A 22,043-nucleotide genomic window follows, 5' to 3' on the forward strand; every position below is an offset into this window, starting at 1 on the left:
AGGGTGTTTCAGCATTTTCAGATCCCTGTGCAAACCCTTGTCCACGCGGAAGTCTGAATTCTGAGTTGTGTGGCATTTATGGCATCCATGAATTATCAGGTGCAATAAGGAACTTACCTTTGTTAGATTTCGGTAGGTCAAACCTGCTGGAATTTAAATAGTGAAAACTGTACGGTATTGACAGTAACATGCATATCTATGTGTGGTCAGCACCAAAAGCCAAATATTGTTTCCCCAAAACCTGGAATTTGTGAACATTATTGCATCCAATGAATACTGAACACCTCAGTGTTGGATTTTTATTGAATGCGATCATTATTGCCACCCGTTATCAGGCCATTAGTGTATCAACTACATGTAATTAATCTTAGTGCCTCATTGTCTGTGTTTTCTATGTAGGTGAGGACTGACATTCTGTGACCCTGAGCAAAACTGTAGTCATGCTTCTCTTTTTGTAGAATGTTCCTGTTTTTTTTTTTTAAATCTAGTCACCTGAATGGAGACCATCACAAACCTTATGCTACAAGAGAGCCTTATGCTCAAGAGAACCTCATGCTACAATAGAGCCTTATGCTCAAGAGAACCTTATGCTACAATAGAGCCTTATGCTCAAGAGAACCTTATGCTACAATAGAGCCTTATGCTCAAGAGAACCTCATGCTACAATAGAGCCGTATGCTCAAGAGAACCTTATGCTACAATAGAACCTTATGCCACAAGAGCACAACATCACACCGGCACACTGGTTTTAGCTGTAGAACGGAAAGGACGGACCCAAGCATACATCTCTGAAAGAAGTTGACTCTGTTTCTACCTTTACATAATATTAATTACCATAGGTACAATCACATCCTTCAGACTAACAAGTTCTCATCCCAAGACTATTCAGCTAACACAGACAATCAGGCTATCCGCATCCTATTCCCTACAAATTAACAGCTGTCAGAAAGGCAGAGTACCTTTGCAGACTTTCCACAAAAAACATATCACAAAGCAGGTTCTTGTGCATGGTCTGATGAATACTCCACATATCTGCAACCAGTAGCATTCAAAAATTGTTGATCCACTCTGCAAAGCCCTTGCTTCAAAGGATGTGGTTAGCCACATAAGGTTGAGGAACCCTCAGGTATTCATACCCGGTAAGACCTCCATGGCCATGCCCACAGCACTTTGTGAAATGCCCTTTGCTTGCTCTGGCACCTTGCCTGAATTTCCTTGTTTGCACTGCCAATTCTACACCAGATTTAACTAGTTTTGCTTATCTGTTTTCATTTCTCCTGGTATCATGCCTCAGAGATCTCAGACGGAGAGTTAGAAGAATCCATCCTAGAGGACCCCCGGCCGCCAGCCAAGAAAAAAGATGCAATAACGGCAGCCAGGAAGGAGCGAATGAGCAAACCAAGCACAGGTTAGAGGGACCCTATGTAACTCTGAAACTATCACGGTGGATGGATGGAGGTGGCCCACCTTAACAAACGAGACTGGAACATTAAACACCTTTATAGTTGTACATCCTCTTCTCTGAATTCTGCCTCCTTATCTCTGCGTGGGGACTCATGGTCTCTGTGTACCTCCTGTTCTTCCCTAGGATGTACCATAATGCTTGCACATTACTGTTGAGCCTCTCTGAATTGTTTCATAGCCTTTCTATATTTCCAGAAGTCCCTCAGTGATCTGCCTTGGCCTATATACATCCTCAGCCTTTCCTGAGAGTGTAACCGCCTGCGTGTGCCTCCACAGACTTGTCGGCACCATTTGCTTTTTATACTACCTTAATCTTTCCAGAGAGTGAGTCATATTTTTAAGGTGTAGCACTATCTCTGTACACCATCTTTCCCCTTCCGTGGACTCCACTTTTTTGCCTATGTTGACCACCTGGCCCCATATCTAAGTTACATTATGTTTTCCATAGGGTGTCAACCTGTGAGTATAGCCATGTCAACTTCTTAGCTTTATAATGTCAATATTTAGTCAACCTAAATTGCAATTTTATTATCATAATTTTTATTATTAGTATTACTACTAATATTTATGTATAGAGCATGAGTTGACACTAATGAAATACCTATGCTAATAATACTCTGACAACAAAAGGGTGGACACTGTTCAGAAAGGTTTTGACTGCTTTCCTGAACGAGTGATAATTCTGCATGTGTTTTTTGGGTTCATTGCATTAGGCACAGGGGCTTCTTGTGCTACTTCTGTAGTGTGCTGCTGCTAGTATAGCACCTAGAAGCAGGGATAGCATCCAGGAGTAGTGATAGCATTAGAGAGTAGCGTTAGGCTGGTTAGTTTCCTGGAACACATCTTGAGGGAATGGGCAAGGTTTTGGTCATGAATGGTTAAAGGTGTTTAAGGATACTTACAGCAGAGGGGGTGGGTAATCAGTATAGTTACTACTATTAGTACTAGAACAGCACAAGGCAATCTCCAACAAGGGCCCATCGCAGGTTTTAACCATTGCATGGGCTAGGAAACCCTACAGAAACTTATGTAGCCATAGGGTGCACTTCTGAGGTATGCCAAGCCTGCACGAGGACACTATGCTTCTCAGCGATACCAGGCCACTCTCGAACTGGGCACACAGCAGGCCAGGGTTGGACATGGCTCTAAGGGCGCTCTCTCAGTTCCAGCACACTGCTCATGGACTGTTGAAGTTTAACCAAGGAAGGGGAGGCCAAAGGACAGGACGCCCACACAACTGGAGGTCTTGACTGCTGTTCATGAAAGACAAAAGCGGCTTTAGCTGGTTTTTCACACTATTAGGTTAAAAAGTGTGATTCTTTTCACCTTGCAGTTTCACAATTCCTTTCTGCTTGAAAGCCTCTGAGTACATTAACCTGGCCTACAATCTATGACCCATGAAGTCCCTCGTAGTGTGATCCTACCCGGGCCACTGCCAGCTTAATTTGCACTCATTCTGGCTCACCATGTACGATACGTTCAATCAATCAGTGCTTATTAAGCGCAGCTGCTCACCCGTGAGGGTCTCAAGGTGCTGTGGGAGGGAAGGAGAGGGGGGTCACTGTGGTTCATTCAAAGAGCCAGGTCTTGCGATCTTTCCTGAATTGTGTCAGCGACGGGGAGAGCCTGAGGTGAAGAGGTTCTGCCATAAGTTTTTGTCTGACTTTGCTAACACCCTACTGTGGCCTAGAGACCTCTTGAGGTTAAGTGTGCATGGAAGAGTGCACTGATTCTTTCAATCATCTGGTGCAATTATACCATGCTCCATAATGTGATTTATGATATTGTATGGTACAATAGCCGTCATGTATGTCCAAGAACATCCCTCATTCATGTCCCAGAAAATCTCTCATTTGTAACCCAGAAGAGTTGCATGTGTGCCCCATGACATTCCTAATTATTTTTATGTGTCCTAGATTAGCCCTTTTTGTCTGACTCTCATTCTCTCAATTTGTTTGCTCTTTCGGTTGCCATGGTGGCACGTGTGTTGTACGTGACTTTCGCACCCGGGAGATGTTGAACCCGGCCCATCTTCTCAGCCTGTTCCTCCGCTCTTAACCTCTTCCCACCCTTCTTGTTTCCTCAGCTCCTGCGAGATCTGACCTTGGGGATGTCAGGGCAAAGACTTCAGTAGGAGCCCGGAAGAGCCAAAAGCTTCCTAAGGCGGCCGCCTTCAAAATCACAGAGCAGGACAAGGGACAAAGCTGGGCAGGTGGGTTGACAGGCAGAGGGATAGGAAGGCTAATAGGTACCAGTACAACAGATGTATTAATCAGATGACTCTGTTGAAATACATAGGAAAATCCTGAAAACTCATTATGCAGTCAAGCTCTTCAATTCAACCATTTCATACATTCCCTGTTCTCCATATTAGCTCTGTAACAGAGTTGCAGGCAGAAACTTTGATGAACCCCAGTGAAGTGAACTAGACCAGTTCCTATTGGTTGAAAAATATTAATAATCCGAGTTAGTTTGCTGATTTTTGCTTGTGGTGATGTGTGTTCATATGTTCCTTGTATCAAAAACTATCCTTGTGTGTAGCCATTCCTTGTAATCTTACAGTACCTAACACCCTGTAGCCTATCTAATGGCCCCACTTTTCATTTGCATAAACCAGTGGTCTCCAACCCTTTGAATGATAAGAGTTACTTATGTTAAACTAAATTCATCGCAAACTACTAATATTATTAGTGATGTAATAGTGACCACATCAGACAAGATCACATCAGTGGCCACCATGTCAATGATTACCAGCAGTGATTTCCTCAGTGCGTCAGAAGGGTTGCCAGCAGTAATGTGAAAATGGCTTTGTCAATTTGGAATACCAACATGTAAGTAATATATGTCAGCCACAGCTGCAGTGCCCCTGGCACATAAGTAAACATATTAGTAATATGTCTGCAAATGATTTAGTATTTGAAGTATATTTTGGTAATTAAGTCATTTTTGTCCAAACATCAGCTTTTGAGTTCTGAAAATACACGTTTGTCTTGCAATAAACAATTTTGTCAAATGTAAGTTAATTTAATCAAGAAAAAAGTTTCAATTTAAAAGGCTGTGATGCACCCAGGAGAGCTACTGAAAATTAAGTGAAGAGTTACCAGTAGCTCACAAGCTACTTTGTTGGAGAAGTCTGGCATAAACACTTAGGGCCCGATTCACAAATGTAATCTGAGACAAAACCCTAACTTTACGACTTTCGGTATTCACAGACGGCATTTAGGAGTGGTAAAGTTAGGATTTTGTCTCAGTTAAACTTAAGTTTTGGTCTTAAATTAAATTTAAGACAAACTTAAGTTTAACTGAGACAAAATCCTAGTCATAAAGTTAGGATTTTGTCTCAGTTAAATTTAAGTTTGTCTTAAGTTTAACTTAAGACCAAAATTTAAGATTGACTGAGACAAAATCCTAACTTTAGTACTCCTAAATGCCTTCTGTGAATAACAAAAGTCGTAAAGTTAAGATTTTTTCTCAGATTACTTTTGTGAATCAGGCCCTGGCTAATGATTTCACCTAACTCCTATTAACATAATCTGCCAGAATTAATCTAAAGTGAACGCATGGATTGGTTTCCTGACAGCTCAAAACCACGGACATCAATTCTCGAAAATGCCAGTGGTAGCAGATGTGGCAGCACACATTCTTTGCCATCATAGGAAATTATGTCACATGACATTTGACCAGAATTTTGAAAACCCCATATATAAATAACACAACAGTTTATAACACAAACAAAGGTCTATTTTAGATACAGCCTGCATTTTAATTAGGATGCTGGCATCATATGCCAGGGAAACATTTAGCTTTTCCTTTCATTCTAAGAGTACAATATAGTGTCATAAAGTATAAACAGAAAATAGAAACCAAAATGATTTCTACCAGATATGCTCATGATGTAATTGCTCTATGTTATTGCCCCACAGTATTCCTTTTTGATATTAGAACATTGATTTAAGATCACGTGTAAGGCGCTGTCACCCTACGAAGGTGAATGTTTTGTTTAGATAACCTTTCATGTATTCAGATTAATGAAAAACAATACATTGTTTACCAATGTGTTTTTATTTCACATTGTTCATAAAGAGTGCACATTAATCTTCTGAATTTATTTATTTTATAGAACTGGATCCCAGCTAGAGCAGTAGAAAGTAAACAGTGCTCATCAGGGCATTGTTTACCTTCTGCTCCTTGGACTACTTTTGCCACCTCAAACGCTTATGAACTTACATCCACTACATCCTGTAATGTAATGCAAAAGCACCTGCTATTGAGTTGCAGAAGATCCGTTTAGTGAGAGCACAAGCTCCTGCAGTGAGGGGCCTCAATCGATACAATTCACAGGATCACTGTTAATATTGAGAAAGTCAATGTCAATATGAATAACAATATATTCATGTATAAAAATGAAATCGCATCTTTATTAATGAATTCACCATTTATGATCTCCACATCAACGCAGACTCAGAAATACGTAGTTAGGCAGGCACAGAGACCCAGGCCTTAAGTCACTTGTTGACAGGCCACAGGTGGGGTGGCAAGTAGCCACAGACAAGTGCATGAATAGGAAATCCCAGGCCAATCCCACAGATAAGTACAGCAACACCACAGTGGTCCAGGAAGATTGGCCCCAATAAAGCACACATGACCAGAAGGGTACACGCACTCCAAAAACACCATATAGTCAGATGTCACATAAAGTTAGGAACATATAGACAAACTGGACACACCACACACAGTACACACAGTGATCAGGCGCTCCCCATGCTAGACATCTGGTCACGTTACCTACTGGCCGCATTGAGTCCACGCAAGGTCGAGGCCCACCTTGATTCTTCTTCAAATATATTAATTTATGACTACAAACATAGCGGTTCACTTTCCTTACGAAGAAAGGATCGCCGGAATGTTTATGAAATTCAATGAATTGTATATAAACCCACTTCAGATCGACTGAAAGTTGAGACTGTCCTCAGACCCTATGCCTGTAACTGTTCCCCTGCCTGCACTATTTTATTAAACCAACTGTTCCTGATTTGCCAAAAGCCTCTTGTTTTGTTCAAGGTATTTCATGTTCAAGCAACATTTTAGCACGCCAGCCGGGAGCCGACTCGTACTTCGAACCCAAATGCAGCCAAAGGAAGGAGACCCACCCGGACAGATTCACATTTTGCGTATCAAGGAGGGTGAGCAGACACTGCAATTGATTGGAAGTTCTGCTTAATCAGCGGGCGTAGGTCCGTCCTGAAACAGCTGTCACAGAGGGTAAGAAACTACATCAGAACCTCAATAAAGCATTTAGCGCATGGCAAACTAGGGAGAAGCGTAAAAAGATAACCTGAGCACCCTGCCACTGACAGAAATGTGGCATATTACCTATTTTATATGTCCTAGCTGAATAGTCATAAGACAGCCTCGGAAGCGATCCCGTAAAGTCACCTTTTTTTGATAGTCAGCATGCCAGGAAAGGTGAATATTTATTGTATTGCCCTTTATGGATCCCAGGATACTTGTGATAAAGCTATCCTGATTGGCCGAAGTTGGTCCCTCAATCTTATTTTTTATTATAAAAGGGTTTCTCAGTGCTACCAGTTTCTTAACACCCTTGGTATCTGAAAGGAGTGAGCGGTTGCTGGGCGTGATACAGATGGTACTCCTGGCTCCGGGGTGTGATACAGGGTGCCATTCGGACATTTAGGGAAAAAGATTTGGACCTGGGAAGCTAGGTGTAACTTGTGTATGGACAAGATGAGCCTGTGGTTCTTGAAATGTTCTTTTTTTCCATGAACTATTGTTATTACCTTTGTTCCAGAGTCATTATTGGTAGACTATCTGGCTCACTTAGTTCCGTGTACCGCACGGAGCCTCCCCTGGTCACAGGAGGGCATGCTCTAGGAGCCGGCTAAGAGACTTGTATGTGATGTTAAGGTGCTGTTAATTATTGCAACTGTATTTTGTCCTAAGTATTGTATTTTTTGTCGATGACTCAATGTTTCATGTGAGGGTGCTGCTGTTTCTCACACACTGTATTTGACACCAAAAGTTAATATCGTTCAGATACTATTTTATTGACAACTGCACTTTTCATCTATGTTGCAACCCTTCACATGCATTGTTAGTTGTGTTGATGAAATGTTAATATTGAATTGTTGATGCATCTGTAGATAGTGCTGAGCTCGTAGTAATGTAATTACAAGAAGTACACCCTGTACATTTTTCCCCACAATTAGATCAAAACCAAAGATTCCGCAAAAACGAAGCTAACTTTTACTTTGTCCACCAAAACTACCAGACTGATTGTGGAGTCACCATTAAAGCACATGTAAAGCAGGTTCTCCACACAGGCTAAAAAACATAATAAGTGTTGCCAAGAATGGCACGCCCACACGAAGGCACACACATTTCCCTGACCAATGGAGGGAACCTTTAGCATTAACACAATTGAATATATGAGAACACTCATACAAATCAAATACACTGGTCAAAAGAAAGACAGGAGAGAGGCATTATTAGAACTATGGGCCCTCTTCAAGGAGGCCCATATCAATAATCCTATATCACAAGCAAAGCATCAGCACCTCCCCCACTGTATGCAGGTATGGAAGTGCTCATGCCAGTTCCCCCACACTAGAATATTCCAATTCACCAGAGGTAGGATCCAGTGCCCCCCCCCCCCCCTACTGAATGACAAACAGTTAGGCCCAAGTATGAGAAACAAACAGACCAGCATGCCCAGACATGTTCAGCGCAACCCAAGTCTGGTGGAAAGGCTCCCTGGAACTTGACCCTCATCTGTGGCATTCGACACATGGAACCCCAGCAGCAAACTCCCACTCTTTCAGGCGAACATACATGAGTGACAGCAAGATTTGTGGAGGTATATCTAGTGGGGGTGTGGAAGGTATCCCCAGTCAACCGCAACCCGATGATGAGGGTGAGGCTACAGGATTTGCTCAGGTCGCTGAGGAAACAGAGAACGAATTTGACTGCAAAGCTTGACCAAATAGAACAGCACATCGCTCAGAGCGAAGGAGGCAACCTAGATGAGATGAGTAAGAAAGGCGCGAACTAAGGAGAGAGAGAAAGAGCTTGCACTCAAAAAACCCATTAAGAAAACAGAGCAGCGTGCCCCCCACAGAAGGAAAGCGGGGGTAGGTAAAGAGCACTGATCGAGGAAGAATCGGTGGTAGAATTAGATGAGAGGCTTCTGGTAGGGATCCGAGCCTCACCAATTCTTCAGAGAGGGGCTGACCAGGAATTAAGAGACCATGGCAGCCTAATGGTGACCCAACTAAGACGCTGGAAAAACAAGATGGCACATTCGCAAGCTCTGGAGGGGAGCAGTGATGAGGACGTACGCTGCTGCACCCAAATGCACGGGAAGTATAGACTGACCCCATAGGAGATAGTGGCCAGAGAGGAAGGCAAGATCGTTGTGCAGCCATTCTGCTACCTGCTAGCCCACTGGACCGAGGGAAAAGACCAGTATGATAGACCTTAGCCAGAGGAGGGATCCTTTGAACAAGTGGAAGATTTCATTCGACATGGGGGAGGGGATCCCAAGTGGAAATTCCTGTACATGCAGGAATGCCTAAAAAGATGGGAAAGCCATGTTAGGGAGTAGCCAGTAGAGCTACCCGAAGTAAGAATACACCTATTACTACAGAAGGGCACATCAAAGACCACCTATGTGTCATGGGTTCAGATAGATAAAGAGAGGTTAATGATAAAGTTACCACCATTGCTGGATGGAGCAGGCAAATTGATGTCATGCTTTGAGAGGAACACTGCAGAAATAAACCTAGCGATGGGCAGCTGCGGTGCGTCCATTGGGGCGTAGGGGCGTAGCCCCACCAGCCCTGCTTGCCGCGGCTGCCGTAAAACTAAAACAATTAAAATAAATGTTTTTACCAGCCCTGGTTTTTACGTGCTTAGCAGCACGATATTTATCCGGCGCCGCCGGGCAGCACCCGACTGAATCGGGAGTGCGGACTGCGCAGGGGGGGCGGTAGTTGTTTTCCCGCATCATCCGCATGTATGCTTCGGGCAGCAACTTCCCCGAGCATGCGCATGAGTCCCCAGGGCCCCATTAGCTAGTAGGGGGGGGGTGCAGGTTATGCTGGCGGCAGCCCCTAGCAGGAAAAGGGCGACAGGGCGAGCAGTTAGTGTGCCCTCCAAGCCAATCCTGGCGCTGCATGCAGCGCCAGGATTGGCCGGTCACCACGCAGCACAGCAGGGGCAATCCATATTGGATGCCGAGCGTGGGTGGCTCAGCCGCCCTGCACAATGGCCAATCACTGTCTCTGACTTAATGTAGTCATGCAGTGATTGGCCATTTGCGGCGGGCGGCGCTGCAGTGTCCCGGTTCAGCCTGGTTACGGTTAGGTAACGGTTCACTCGCCTGAGAGTCGCCTCGTGGTGTGGACCTCGTGGGGATGATTGACATTGACCCGAAGACTGAGGTAAGTGCTGCTTTCTAAGTTTCTAAGTTTCCCTGCCTTCTCCTCCCGCTTTGGGTCCCAGACGGTTCAGGGTCGTGTTCGGGCATTGCTGTACTGTCCTATTCAGGCGTTCTTCCATGCCCCTGTCCTGTCCTATTCAAGCGTCAGACACAGCATTAGTATCCGGGACTTGCCTCAGGGGCCGCGGGGTTTCCAGGGTGATCCCTAGGAGAGGCGCTTGATGACGCCACAGAGCCCTTCGGGGGACGGGTGACGTACACAGAGCCCCACTGTCCAATCACAGGTGTCTCCTCTCACAGTCCTCACTTCCCCGTCCTTGCCTCACGCAGCTGCTAAAGCGGGGTACTCTGCCCCCTGCCCAGGGGGTGCCCTCTGCCGCCCCCCCCCCCCCCCCCCTCCCCCTCAAGTGCTGATAGATTTATAGATTGCCAACTGGTCTCCGTGGGCGCAGAGGGGCCCTGGGAGGTCCGACCTTATAAGGCCCAGGGCATATGGGGGGGGGGGGGGGGAGACACCTGACCTACAGTCTCTCCTTCCAGGATGAGGGGCTATTTTGGGGTCAGTCTCACACACCTGGTGGCGGCTGGCTTCCTTGCTGCCATGTGTAAGAAGCGCTGTGCAGGATAGGCCCCTAGGCGCTACTGTGGGGTGACCCCTTCACCCCTGGTCACATGGACACTGCTCCCAGTCCTCAACATTTCACCCACAAATCATCGGTTGAGAGTAGTTTAGTCCAACGGAAGCGAAATAAGACTACAGCCCCCACAATGCATCGGGCTATTGTGGAAACAGCGCGCAGTGACCTGCAGGGAGGCGGCCACACATCTGATGCTGTCGGAGCTGCACAGCCACAGGGGAGCTGTGATGCTCGAGGCTCGGGAACCCCATACAGGGCACTGCAATTATGCTGCAACGTTGTCCGCATAATTATGGATCTGACACAGTTGCCACATAACCCAATATCTGCAGCATAATCTGCAGTTTTTAACAATAAACATTTTTAACTCAAACAGATGTAAAGTTACTAGAAAGAAGCAGCACGTGCCGCATTGGAGGGGCGCGAGACCCTTGCAGAGGTTGGCTGGCATCTGTCTGTTGGTGCCAGGCTGGGAGTAACGAGCCCAGACCTTTGCCCAGATACTGATAACACAACTAAAAATAACACAAGAATGAGCAAATACTGTCCGAAATTGTGCCAAATTACATCACATAATTTGCCTTTTCTTGCTGCATAGTTTAGTAAATGCTGTTGCATAATTTGGTCCAACCCTGCTGCATAATTCCAGTGGCTCTGCCTATAACTCACGGGATAAGTCTGCTGTTCGTGACTGTCATAGCAATGTAACTTGAGAGACAGCTCTGCTGTCAGATGTCTGGGTAAGCAAGGTCTGTCTAACCTGAGGGATAGCTCTGCTGTCAGAGGTCCGAGCCGGCAAGGTCTATGCAACATGAGGGATAGCTCTGCAGTCAGAGGTCAGCGCCTCTAAGGTCTATGCAAGTTTTATAGATTTGTTTTAATGTGCACTTGCGAAGGTCAAATAAAAGAAACAGATGTATCTATGAAATAAGGGGGTAACGAAGTTGGGAGAACTCTCAACATGTGCACCTGGCTCTTAAAAAATCGGATGAACTTTAATTGGGGCATTGGCTCTTAAAACAGTAGTAATCTGAAGCCCTGGGTGATCAGGGAAGGGAAACAACATTATCAATAAAAGCAAGTGAGCATACACCTATGCAAGGCGATTGTCGAGGTTAACCTTAAAATGGGAATTAACAGCCGCTTCAACAATAAAAAGAAACGTCTACACCCTCATTAATTGCAGCCATTCAGTGGCGCGCAGCGGCCATGCATATTACGAGAGAAACCACTACACTAGAGACACGATTATTAACAGAGCTGAGGAACCACACACTTGCCCAGATCGACGCAGATGTCGAGAAACCTGCGTGAGCGACTGTGCGCGCAAACACGCGCGGACCCGAACGGAGTGGCAAAGAAGAATAAGCTACTCGGGAACGAGGTCTGGAAATAGCAATTGAGGGATGAGTAGGGAGAGAGTGATTGTAAGTGGAAGTTTAAGAAGGAAGGTAGTAAACTGGCTAACAACTGGAGGGAGAGCGCATGAAAAGGCAGAGATGTATGGGAAAGCAAGGTGTAGTGAAAAAAGCAGAACTAGAAGGGATGAGTACAGATAGAGGGCAGAGATTGGTATCGGAATGCGGTTGCCTTTTGTATAATTAGTCACACGCTAGAGGGCTGACGACGGGCATAGATGGAGAAAAGAAACGTGAGAGTGAAACACTAAGAATGAGATGCAAAGCGAGATTGAGTGCTATGAAGTGAAAGGAATGAGGTAAGGAATGAAAGAGTTCGAGAGAAATAAAGAGAGAAAGGAAGACAGACGGGAAGGGAAAGAGGGAGGGTTAGAGAGAAGTGGGGGCAGGGGAGAGGAGACAAACTGGATAACTCTTCGTGCTTCATTTTTTTTAACATGCTTTATTGGTTTTTCATTCATATTCGTCACATCTGGCAAGAACATTGAGCCTTTACACTCCCATGCCGGCTCCACCTCTCTCTTGAGTGCCAGCATGGGTCGGTGCTAGCCCAAGCGTTAGAGCTTTGGTGACTCCTGTGAATTCCATGGATGATCTCCCCTTGCCCTTTTCCTTTTTTCGATCTTGATTCCAGACAACTTTACCTCCAATACATTAAAATGCATACATATTATGAGCTTGGGGGCCCTTGCTTTTGATTGTGAATGCTGCTACTTGTTTGTTGAATACAAAAAATTCTGATTGAGGTAAGAAATGCATTGTTATCTCTGTTTGTAGTGTTTGTTCTATTTGGAGACTACACAGATTTGCTCACCTTTGTTCACTGGCCGGACCTGTCTCCCGCAGGGTGAACGATTCGTTGCTTGTGTTGCCTATCAAACCTTTCCCCTTGGCAAATTGCGAAAACCTTTATACCATTTATATTTGGGGTACTTGCGTGGACCTATGTGAAGTGTGTGTACAAAGCTCAGCTCAACCAGAATCACGGTAACAGCGCATTGCGCTGCCTCTTTTATATTCAGTATGTTGTAAGACTGTTTTTCTTCCCCCGCCTTTCCTTGTTTTGTTTCCCTGTTTTCCCCTTGCGTGCCATTTGTTACTCTAGAGTCTAATAGAGTCGGAAGGCCGTAGGGGAAGACTGTGGACTTTTCTTCAAGTTCCTGACGCTCCTGCGGAACGAGCCTGGCAACCATTACACTGCTGTGCAACTTCTTCTACTCTTAGAGCTGAGATTTCCATGAGTCTTATAGTCTGAATTCAGCACCTGAGCATAATAGGACAGAATGTATGAAGCTCTGTGGTAATACTGAATAAGCAGCTACCTATGTTATGCCATCTATTAATGTAATAACTGCACTTTCACAATTGCTTTATTAACCTTCCTGCTTTCTCAAATTTGCTTGAAAATGCACGATTTTTCTTCTTTTTTTTCAAAATTTTCATGGGGGGGGGTTATCCCCCCAAACCCCCCTTTTGGGGTTCGGGCTCGCTCGCTGCGCACGCTCGCTACGGTGCTGTATGCTAATTCGTTTGCGCCCCACCACTTCAAAATCTCACCCACCGCCCCTGGCGATGGGTGATATCAAAAGTATGCTAAGTAGTCTTATCGGAGAGCAGACTAACGCGGTGTTCGCCCCAGCTCGCATCCCAGCAATTACGCTGACAGACACCGAGCATGTCAGGACTGCATTCGATTCATATAGGCACCGGACCTGGACAGCCCTGACGGAATTGTTCCCTGAACGCCCAGATGTAGGAGGGTTAATGGCAAAGACTATAAAGCCAGTAGAGAGTAAAACTGATTTTCTAAATAGAATGAGGAAACGATGGGGACAGGAGACAGGACAGCCCATGGATTGATACGGGGCCACAAGTTGTATTCTTTTACACTATACTCAAAAAGGGGCTGCCCACTGAGATGCAAATCAGACTGGGCAGCGTGGTTGGATTAGACACCAAACCCTGGCGGGAGATACAAGCACATTACCAGAAAAAGAAGCAATAAAAAAAGGATAAAGAAAAACTGGAGCAAGCCCAGAGAGACACTGCTAAATTGGTCAAACACAAATTGAAGAAGACCACTTTTGAGGGGGCCGCGTTGGCTAATCGCGTTCAGATGGTATCAGTCTTAAAGGGAGCTCGACCGCAAAACCCCAGAAAGTTTCAACCTAGCTATAGCGGCAGAGGTCAGGGAGGATGGCAGCCACCAGATCCTAGGGAATGTTACTATTGTCACAGAATGGGCCACCTGTCAGATAGATGCCGGTTAAAAGCATACCATGAACAGAGATCGACGGGCCAGGGCCAGTTACCACAAAACCCTACGAATATTCATCCACAAAGCCAAACACAGGGAACCCAGAATGCACCTTACAATCAGCCAAAGGGAGCTCAGTCAGCGCTGTACTTCCGCAGCAGAGATCAGGTAGTTGGGCAAACACATGACAGCAGCAACCACAAACAGGGAACTCAGCTCAACAGGTACCTGGGCCATCCCCTCGGCAGGGAGGGGTAAATGTCTGGGGAGGTAATACCTTCACGTAAACACAGTATACAAATGTCCAGTAAGGTAAACTTCTAGAATAAATACAACCCCTTTACCCACATATCCAAAAGTTTTTACTAAACCAAAAGATAGACCAAGGAGACAACATTGGGAATACAGGCTTTTGCTTGCATCTGGGGATTTGGGGCTGCTGTATGTGCTCTGTCGACTGGGTATCCTCATTAAAGTTCGCCATCAAGGGCGCCTGCAGGAGTCAAGGTCCCACTCTGATTCTGATACCTCAGGGTGGGGTTGGTTGGCTACACCTCAGGAGGAGGGCAGTCTGATGAGGGGACGGGCGGCTCCCACATCAAGTACCTAAAAAACAGGCACCCAGGTTCCCGTGTCCAAGTCAATGAGGATGGGTTCCAGTTACCAAATCAAAAGGTCCCCATTCTTGAGCACCAGGCCCGGGACTGATGTTTTCTTTGTGGCGTGTAGTCCTGGCAGCGCCTCCAAGGACCAGAGGTCTTCACTCAATAGATTTGTACTCCAGTGACGGGAGACAGAATTCCCATATGCCTGGATAGTGAAGACCCCACAACCTCCACAGCACACGCACAAGAGCCAATAAGTTGTGAGGTACCCACATGACGTAGAGTCAGTCTGGAGGTTCGCTAGAGTGGCCAGGCATCCCATAGTTGCAGGGGCGGTTCCGGTTCATCATCATCACTAGGCAGACTTTGGCAAGAGTTTTTTGCCTTGGTCCCGGACTCTCCATGCTCTTATGGTGCCACTGATGTTTTCTTTTTTTTTCCTCTCAAGTTTTCCAAATCTCTAAAGTCTAGCTACTGTTCTACACCCCTTCAAAATATCTACAGAAGCATGCCCGCTCATTAACAGCTGGTCCAAATGAGCTGAAAGGTAACAGGACATGGTCTGAGGGAGAGGAGAATCCCCAGTGCCCATCACAGGTCCAGGTGAGAGTAGAACGCTGAATGCACTCATCCCTGTATCAAGCCCAGCAACTAACCAGTGCACCAACCCTCACATGCACCACCCAGAGGGAGCAGTAGGCCCAGACCTCAGACACAATAAGACAGCCTAATCAGGGACACATGGGGCCATGGAACAACTTTCCGCCCCCTTCGCCTCATGATAAATAAGGTAGCAGATCACAGGAGAACTGGGGAAACACCCAAAAACCAACAAAAGAAGCCCAAAGGTAGCCTAAATTAAGTCTCTAGAGAAAGGGCAGAGTCGAGATCTCTGGCGCCACAAGGGAGGATCACGTTGCCCGCTTCATGCCGGGAACTGGGAGACACACACACATTTGATCTCGGGGCTCGTTGCAACCGCCAATAACACTTAATAGTGGCAGGCCCCTCCTCGCACAGTCCCACGGATGTGTAGCTTGAAAAACGCAGCCCACACCGATGGAGCCCTCATACACACACCAGGAGAGACATGTTCATGGAAACTGGTGGCACCCATAGAACCCTAGCTAAAAACTGATGCGATCCATCCATATGATCACAAGACCAGTCCTTAAATATTTCACACTAATCCAATCACCCAGTTAGGTACGGAGAACGGGGGGGGGAAGCAACGACTCATAAAAGAGATTAATCCAGCTGATTACCCATAAGCCACCTTCAAGTTTTAACTGTGACATTTTTTTTTAAAGATGCTACGACAGTGGCCACCTTCCGTTACCCCCCTAAAATTACATAAGGGAAGTACAGGAATCCCGAAAAAAATCATTAATGACAGCAAACATTTAATGTTATCTGAATTAACAAAATGAACCAAGCTCTTATCCAACAGATCTACAATCAAACCTCCAAGTGCACCACCTTTCAGCTGCTATATCAACAACCCAGCATGAATCTAAAGTGTGCGAATCAAGATTACGGAATGCACAGTGAATTTTTTGAAACTGTTAAAAGAGAAACCTTCATCACCAGAGGACCACAGACACCTTCCCTAGATGCATGCCAAGACATGCAATGTTCAATAACAAGTTATGTATTATTGCACTTCTATGTACCCTCTGTCTATTTTGGGTGCTGCCACGCCTATTCACTGCTAAAGAACTGCCTGGCCAAATGGAGTCTGTTCAAAAACTGTCACAGCGCTTGTGCAAGGATCGCTCCCATATCATTTCCAATTACATCAACCCAAACACTAGCATCCCACACGCACTACACAGCATCCTCTTGCACAACATGTGGTATCAGCACATGACTGCCGTGGGCCCCCAGATATCAGAAAGACTGTGTTACGTCTGTTCACTGATACTACATGCAGTAGGCACAGACAGACTTTACTTGTACCAAGAGGTAGCCCCCGCAATAAGCAAAATGCCTTCTCCACTTATTCCTATGCTAAATTAGGGCCAAAATCCAACCCAACTGAGTAGTAGTGTATCTGACCCAATACAAGACCAGCCCAACGCCTCTATACCTTTTCACTGAGATTAGCAAAATCCAAACTGAGCTAGAGATTATGTACTGAAAGGGCCCAAGACTTCCCAGAGAAGAAATTCTTGGTGGTAGTGAAACCCCCAACTCAATACACAAACACATCGGCAACTGCCTCCATTTGTGGTCCAAGGGTGGCCCTTAGAATACCTGGGGCAGTCTTCTAGAACATTAAGTCAAACCCGACATGGAGTTCCTGTGTAGGGCCATCCAGCACGACGATACAAAAGGAAATGAGTCACATAGGGGAGAGTTGAAGAAAAGCATGACCACCCGATGTCAGGAAACCTGGGATACCCAAGGTGGGTGGATACACTTGGCTAGAAGGGAAGGGACAACCCCTAATTGTATGGAAACTTACACTGTATTTCTTTAGTTTCAGAGGTAAAGGAACGCTTCCACTAGGCACGAAAGCGAACTGTGGCATGATCATGCACATTCTGGATATGCAGTGAAGCACCTCCTCGCTGATGGATATTTACTGGCCATGTGGCGACTTTGCCTACACTCAGCTCGTCCCCAGATGGTGCGGACTCTGATCACCATACATACTTGACCCTGGTTATTCCCAGAGAAGAACTTTCGGATTTGTACCAGCACCCGCTAAGGAAGAAGACAACCCTGCTGCATCAGTGAAAAAAGAACTGCAGACTATTTTGGCTGGGCTCAGTACAATGACATTCCAGAAGAATTCAGACTGTTCACAGACACACAAGTATCAGCGGAAGGGTCTATATCCTTCTTTACCTTGCAGAGAAAAGCTAATGGTCGCTGGCTTCAAATAACCAGGAGGGAAATGCTTAAAATGATGAACAGCACTGAGCTCGGCCTTAATTCAACCAAGGAAGAACTGAGAGCAATGCACCTCATGGTAAAGCTGTATCGGTATGTGTTAGACTTAATGACTGTGATGGAGGAAAGGTTGTGTGCCAAGATTGGTGCATCCTGCTGCATGTTTGTCCCAGGGAATGACATGGATAAAGGGACATTGACTTTTGCCATCCAAGCACTGCACCATTTATGGAGACATGCTCGAGGGAGGCGGTGCCCAGAGCAGGAGAGGTTGTCAAATTGGTTCGTCTGGCTTCCCTTGTGGATCTCCAGGATGTGCACGTCGTTGTTGCTGGTTTTCATTGTGTTCTTGTGTGGATCCGTACAGTTGGGGATTTCCTGTTGTAAAAAATCAGTCCTTAAATTGGGTAGAATGCCAGTAACCAGGAAAGTGATAATTATGAACAGTGAGCTTAATAAACAACAGGCCAACAATAAAGGAACTGTCAGGAAGTAGAGTTTAAATAGTGTAGCTGAAAATTCAACTGGAGGAGTGGATGTTAACATTGAGAAAGTGAATGTTAATATAAATAACAATATATTCATATATAAAAACGAAATCGCATCTTTCTTAACAAATTCACCTGTTATGAACTCCATGTCAACCCGACTCAGAAATACGTAGTTAGGCAGGCTCTGAGACACAGGCGTTAGGTCACTGACTGACAGGTCACAGATGGGGAGGCACATAACTGGCAGACAAATGCATGAACGGAAATCCCAGATCAATTCCACAGATAGATGCAGAGACACCGCAATGGTCCAGGGAGATTGGCCCCAATAAGGCACACATGGCCGGAGGGGTACGCGCATTCCCAAAACACCATTAAGTCAGATGCCACATAAAGTTAGGCACATATAGCCAATCAGGACACAGTACACACAGTGATCACTCGCTCCATGTGGCAGACATCTGGACACGTTACCCACTGGCCACATTGTGTCCACGCAAGGTTGAGGCCCACCTGGATTTCACATCGAATACATTAATTTATGACTCCAAAGAGGCACCAATGCAGGCACCCTTGCACCGTGGTGCAAGGGTGTCTGTGTTGTTGGCATGATTGTTTTTGTGCAGGAAGGGACATCTTCCTGCACAAAAACAATCAGAGGGATTTTCCTCATTCTGTGATCCTGCAGCACACGTGGAAAGAGGAAAAAACAAGGAGAAGCATAAACATTTCTACTCATTACAACTGCTCTTGGGAGGCGTAGGTTTTTAACGCTGCCCCAGATTCATGCTATGTGAATTGCGCTGCGTGGCCTTACACTTTATCTACAAGGCCTTGTAGCAACAGGCCTGCACTGTGTGCCACCGGAGCTTAAAAAAAAGTGATGTTCCAGTGTTGCAAGGGGCTTGTAAATATGCCCCTTGATTGTCAGTGGAGAACACTTGACTCTTTGCGCCTTCTTAGTAAAGCCTATTAAAGTCTGATCACTGGGCCCTATTAAAAGTATGGCGGATTCATGATGGAGAGAAACCTCGTCAGGCGTTAACTAATTTTTAAAGTTTTTTTAACCCTTTGACGTCTGTGAACCCCCACTTAATCAAAACTGTAATCCGGGGATCCCCACTGAATAATTATTGGAAATTGGGGTCCGTAGTGACCGTCTGGTCACGGTTTAATGTTTCTGCACTATGTGTTTCCACCAGCCACTCCTTGAGGGCTGGCTTCTACACTTACCCCACACCCATCCATCACAGGTGCCATCGGTCAGGTGACCCAGCTAATAAAAGGGGCCAGGCGCACATGCCCTGGGCCAGTTACAGATCAAGTAATCCAGTGCCCTAGTCGTGATTGCAGCTGCATGAAGGCCTAGGGCCCTAACCATTCTAGTGACGACAAGTGGGTCTTCCCCACATGCAAGCTGGCGACTGTTTTGCAATTTGTTGTGGGGAGAAGAGTAGCCCTAGTCGAAGGCAACCCCCACTTACTGCCGGCAGACAACGGCCGAGGAACTAGGGATGTGGGACGCCTTGACAAGGCAGAGGTCAGGCATCTCTACAACGGCGTACACCAATAATGCCTCTGCAGCCGCCTTACACCTCAACTGCCGTGAAAGAATGAGATTCGCTACAGCGTGGCCCCTCATGGTGAGACAGGGCCACTGGTGAGGCTGCAGACAGCGAAGGCCATGTGCCATCCATGCAAGGCACCTGAGCACTGCCAGCCGCTAAGGAGAGGAATAGTCTCATTACGCCCAACCGAGGTGTCATGAGAACAGCCAAGTGGTAAGTGAAGGTGTGCGTGCGTTAGGCAGCAGACCCAGAACAGTACCGCCTGTGTGAGAAGACTGATGGTAAAGTGGATGTAAAGCAGCGCCATGAGGGTGCTATGCCCCCGTACCTGCTCAGGCGTTTTTAAGCTGCCCCGCATGCTGCCAGCTGCCCCGGCAAAGAGACGCCATGAGCCTGTACCAGCATGAGGAAAGCTGCTGTGCCTTTATTGAATCACCCGCAGCATCAAGGAAGACGACAGAGGGTCACACAGTTAAGGCAGCAGCACAGCCAAACCTGTAGGCGGTGGCATAACCGGGGTTAATGTGGTACACAGAACCAGACCCCAGTTTACATCACAAGCCCCCCACGGCACGCAGCTACAACCACAGTGGGCAAGGAGTGGCTGCAGGGGCAACTAGTGGACTTCTGTGTTGCCGCGCTTGCAGAATAAAACAGAATAGAGTACAAAGATATGGCCCGTCCTAATGAGAAGATTTCCATGGCCCTGGTATTCGCAGTGACAGCACCACCTACCCGTTTAACTAGATAGTAGCGGCCCTGGCCAGGGCTAATGTTGAATTGTTAGCCGCTCTGCTCCACATGTATTGCATGGCCACATGTATTGCATGGCCATCTCCTGCATTGACATCTCTAGTGCCTCGAGAGGACTGCAGCAGGCAGGTAACTGCTGAGGTCTGAGGATAGACTGCCTGGCCCGTGAGGAGTGGCATCTTCAAAGCCACCTAGCGGTAAGTCCATGCGCCGCACCCAGGCCGATGACAATAGGAGATGGCTGATAGTTGCCATTGAAGAGGCAGGCGGCGAGGCACACCTTCGCTCCCAAAGTGCATCAGCACCTGCATATAGACTTAATGAGAGGAGTGGACAAACCCAAACAAACACGATATGAGCTGACAGCCCACCAGTGTTTTTCTATTCATGATACTGCTACTACCCCACTGGTGGCAGCGCAGTAGTGAGACTTTGAGACAGAGGCTGCAAGGAACAGCCAGAACTGGTGCTGAGAGCACCACACACTCTATTGGCTGCCAGACGTTACTGCAAGGAGGGGAGAGACTGCGAGCCCCTGCAGTGAGACAGCTCCAAGAAGCTCAAAGCTGCCCAGCCAAAGAAACTGCCAAGCAGCAAAGCCCCAGGCAGCAAGCCCACAAAAGGCAGAAGGAGAACACGTGCTGCATGCGCCTCCCCCAGTGGCTGTCTGACGCCACCGCAAGGAAAGAGATGGGGCCGCATGCCCCCAGCGGGGCAATGGCCACCACTGCAAAAGGAGAATAGGCATGCAAAGCGCCAGAAGAAGGTGACCATGAAGGAGGACTGAAAAGCCAGAGGTGCGAAGAGAGCCTCACTGGGAAATCTGACAGCAGGGCAGGAGCACTGGAGAGAGAGTGCCTTCAGAGAACAAAGACTGTTGCACGACAGAGGCTGCACCAGTCAGCCACCCGAGCACAGAATGGCCACCATTGGCCCACCAAGCATGTCACATGGAGTGACTGACTTGGCCAAGCACTCCCGCCCTTGGGCAGGACCAGATGCCACCACAGCACAGCCTCAAGGGGCAAGCAGTGTGTCCTCGAGTGAAGACAAAGAGGCGAAGGAAGAAGGGTGACCCTCCAGCCAGGGAGTGGAGCACCAAGAAGATCACTGCGGTAAGGGACAGGACCTGTGAGAGGTCCATGAGGAGAAGAGTTGTGTCCTTTAGACAGGACCAGATTGAGGTCCTATAGGGAGGACAGGACGCAACCAGGGAGTCCCTGTGAATAGAAGATCACAGCGAGAGGCCTGGTCAGGAGACAGAAGAGAAAAGAGTCAGTCGTAGGGGTAGGACGTGACCAGAGAGGTCCATGTGAAGTGCACATCACATGGAGAGGCCTGGTCAAAAGGATGAAGAGCGTGACTAGGTGGCATAAGGCCACGTCTTGAAGAGGAGGAGGAAAGTGGAGAAGAAGAAAGTGGCCTGACACCACGTTGCGGAAGATGAAAAGAGTGGCACGATGCCACAATGCAAAGAAGACGAGAGAGAGGTG

At 46.8% G+C, this 22,043-nt stretch overlaps 1 protein-coding gene across 1 annotated transcript in view; it reads left to right on the top strand.

The window, feature by feature from the left end:
- LOC146809449 (tubby protein-like) overlaps nucleotides 1–22,043 on the top strand; it is a 150,340-nt gene that overhangs the window by 98,355 nt on the left and 29,942 nt on the right. Inside the window, exons 7-8 of the mRNA XM_085614342.1 lie at nucleotides 1,295–1,408; nucleotides 3,551–3,676. Of these exons, the coding sequence (XP_085470468.1) occupies nucleotides 1,295–1,408; nucleotides 3,551–3,676 (240 nt within the window). The remainder of the gene's footprint in view (nucleotides 1–1,294; nucleotides 1,409–3,550; nucleotides 3,677–22,043) is intronic.

This window comes from Triturus cristatus, chromosome 7 (assembly GCF_964204655.1).
Source record: "Triturus cristatus chromosome 7, aTriCri1.1, whole genome shotgun sequence".
Taxonomy (NCBI): domain Eukaryota; kingdom Metazoa; phylum Chordata; class Amphibia; order Caudata; family Salamandridae; genus Triturus; species Triturus cristatus.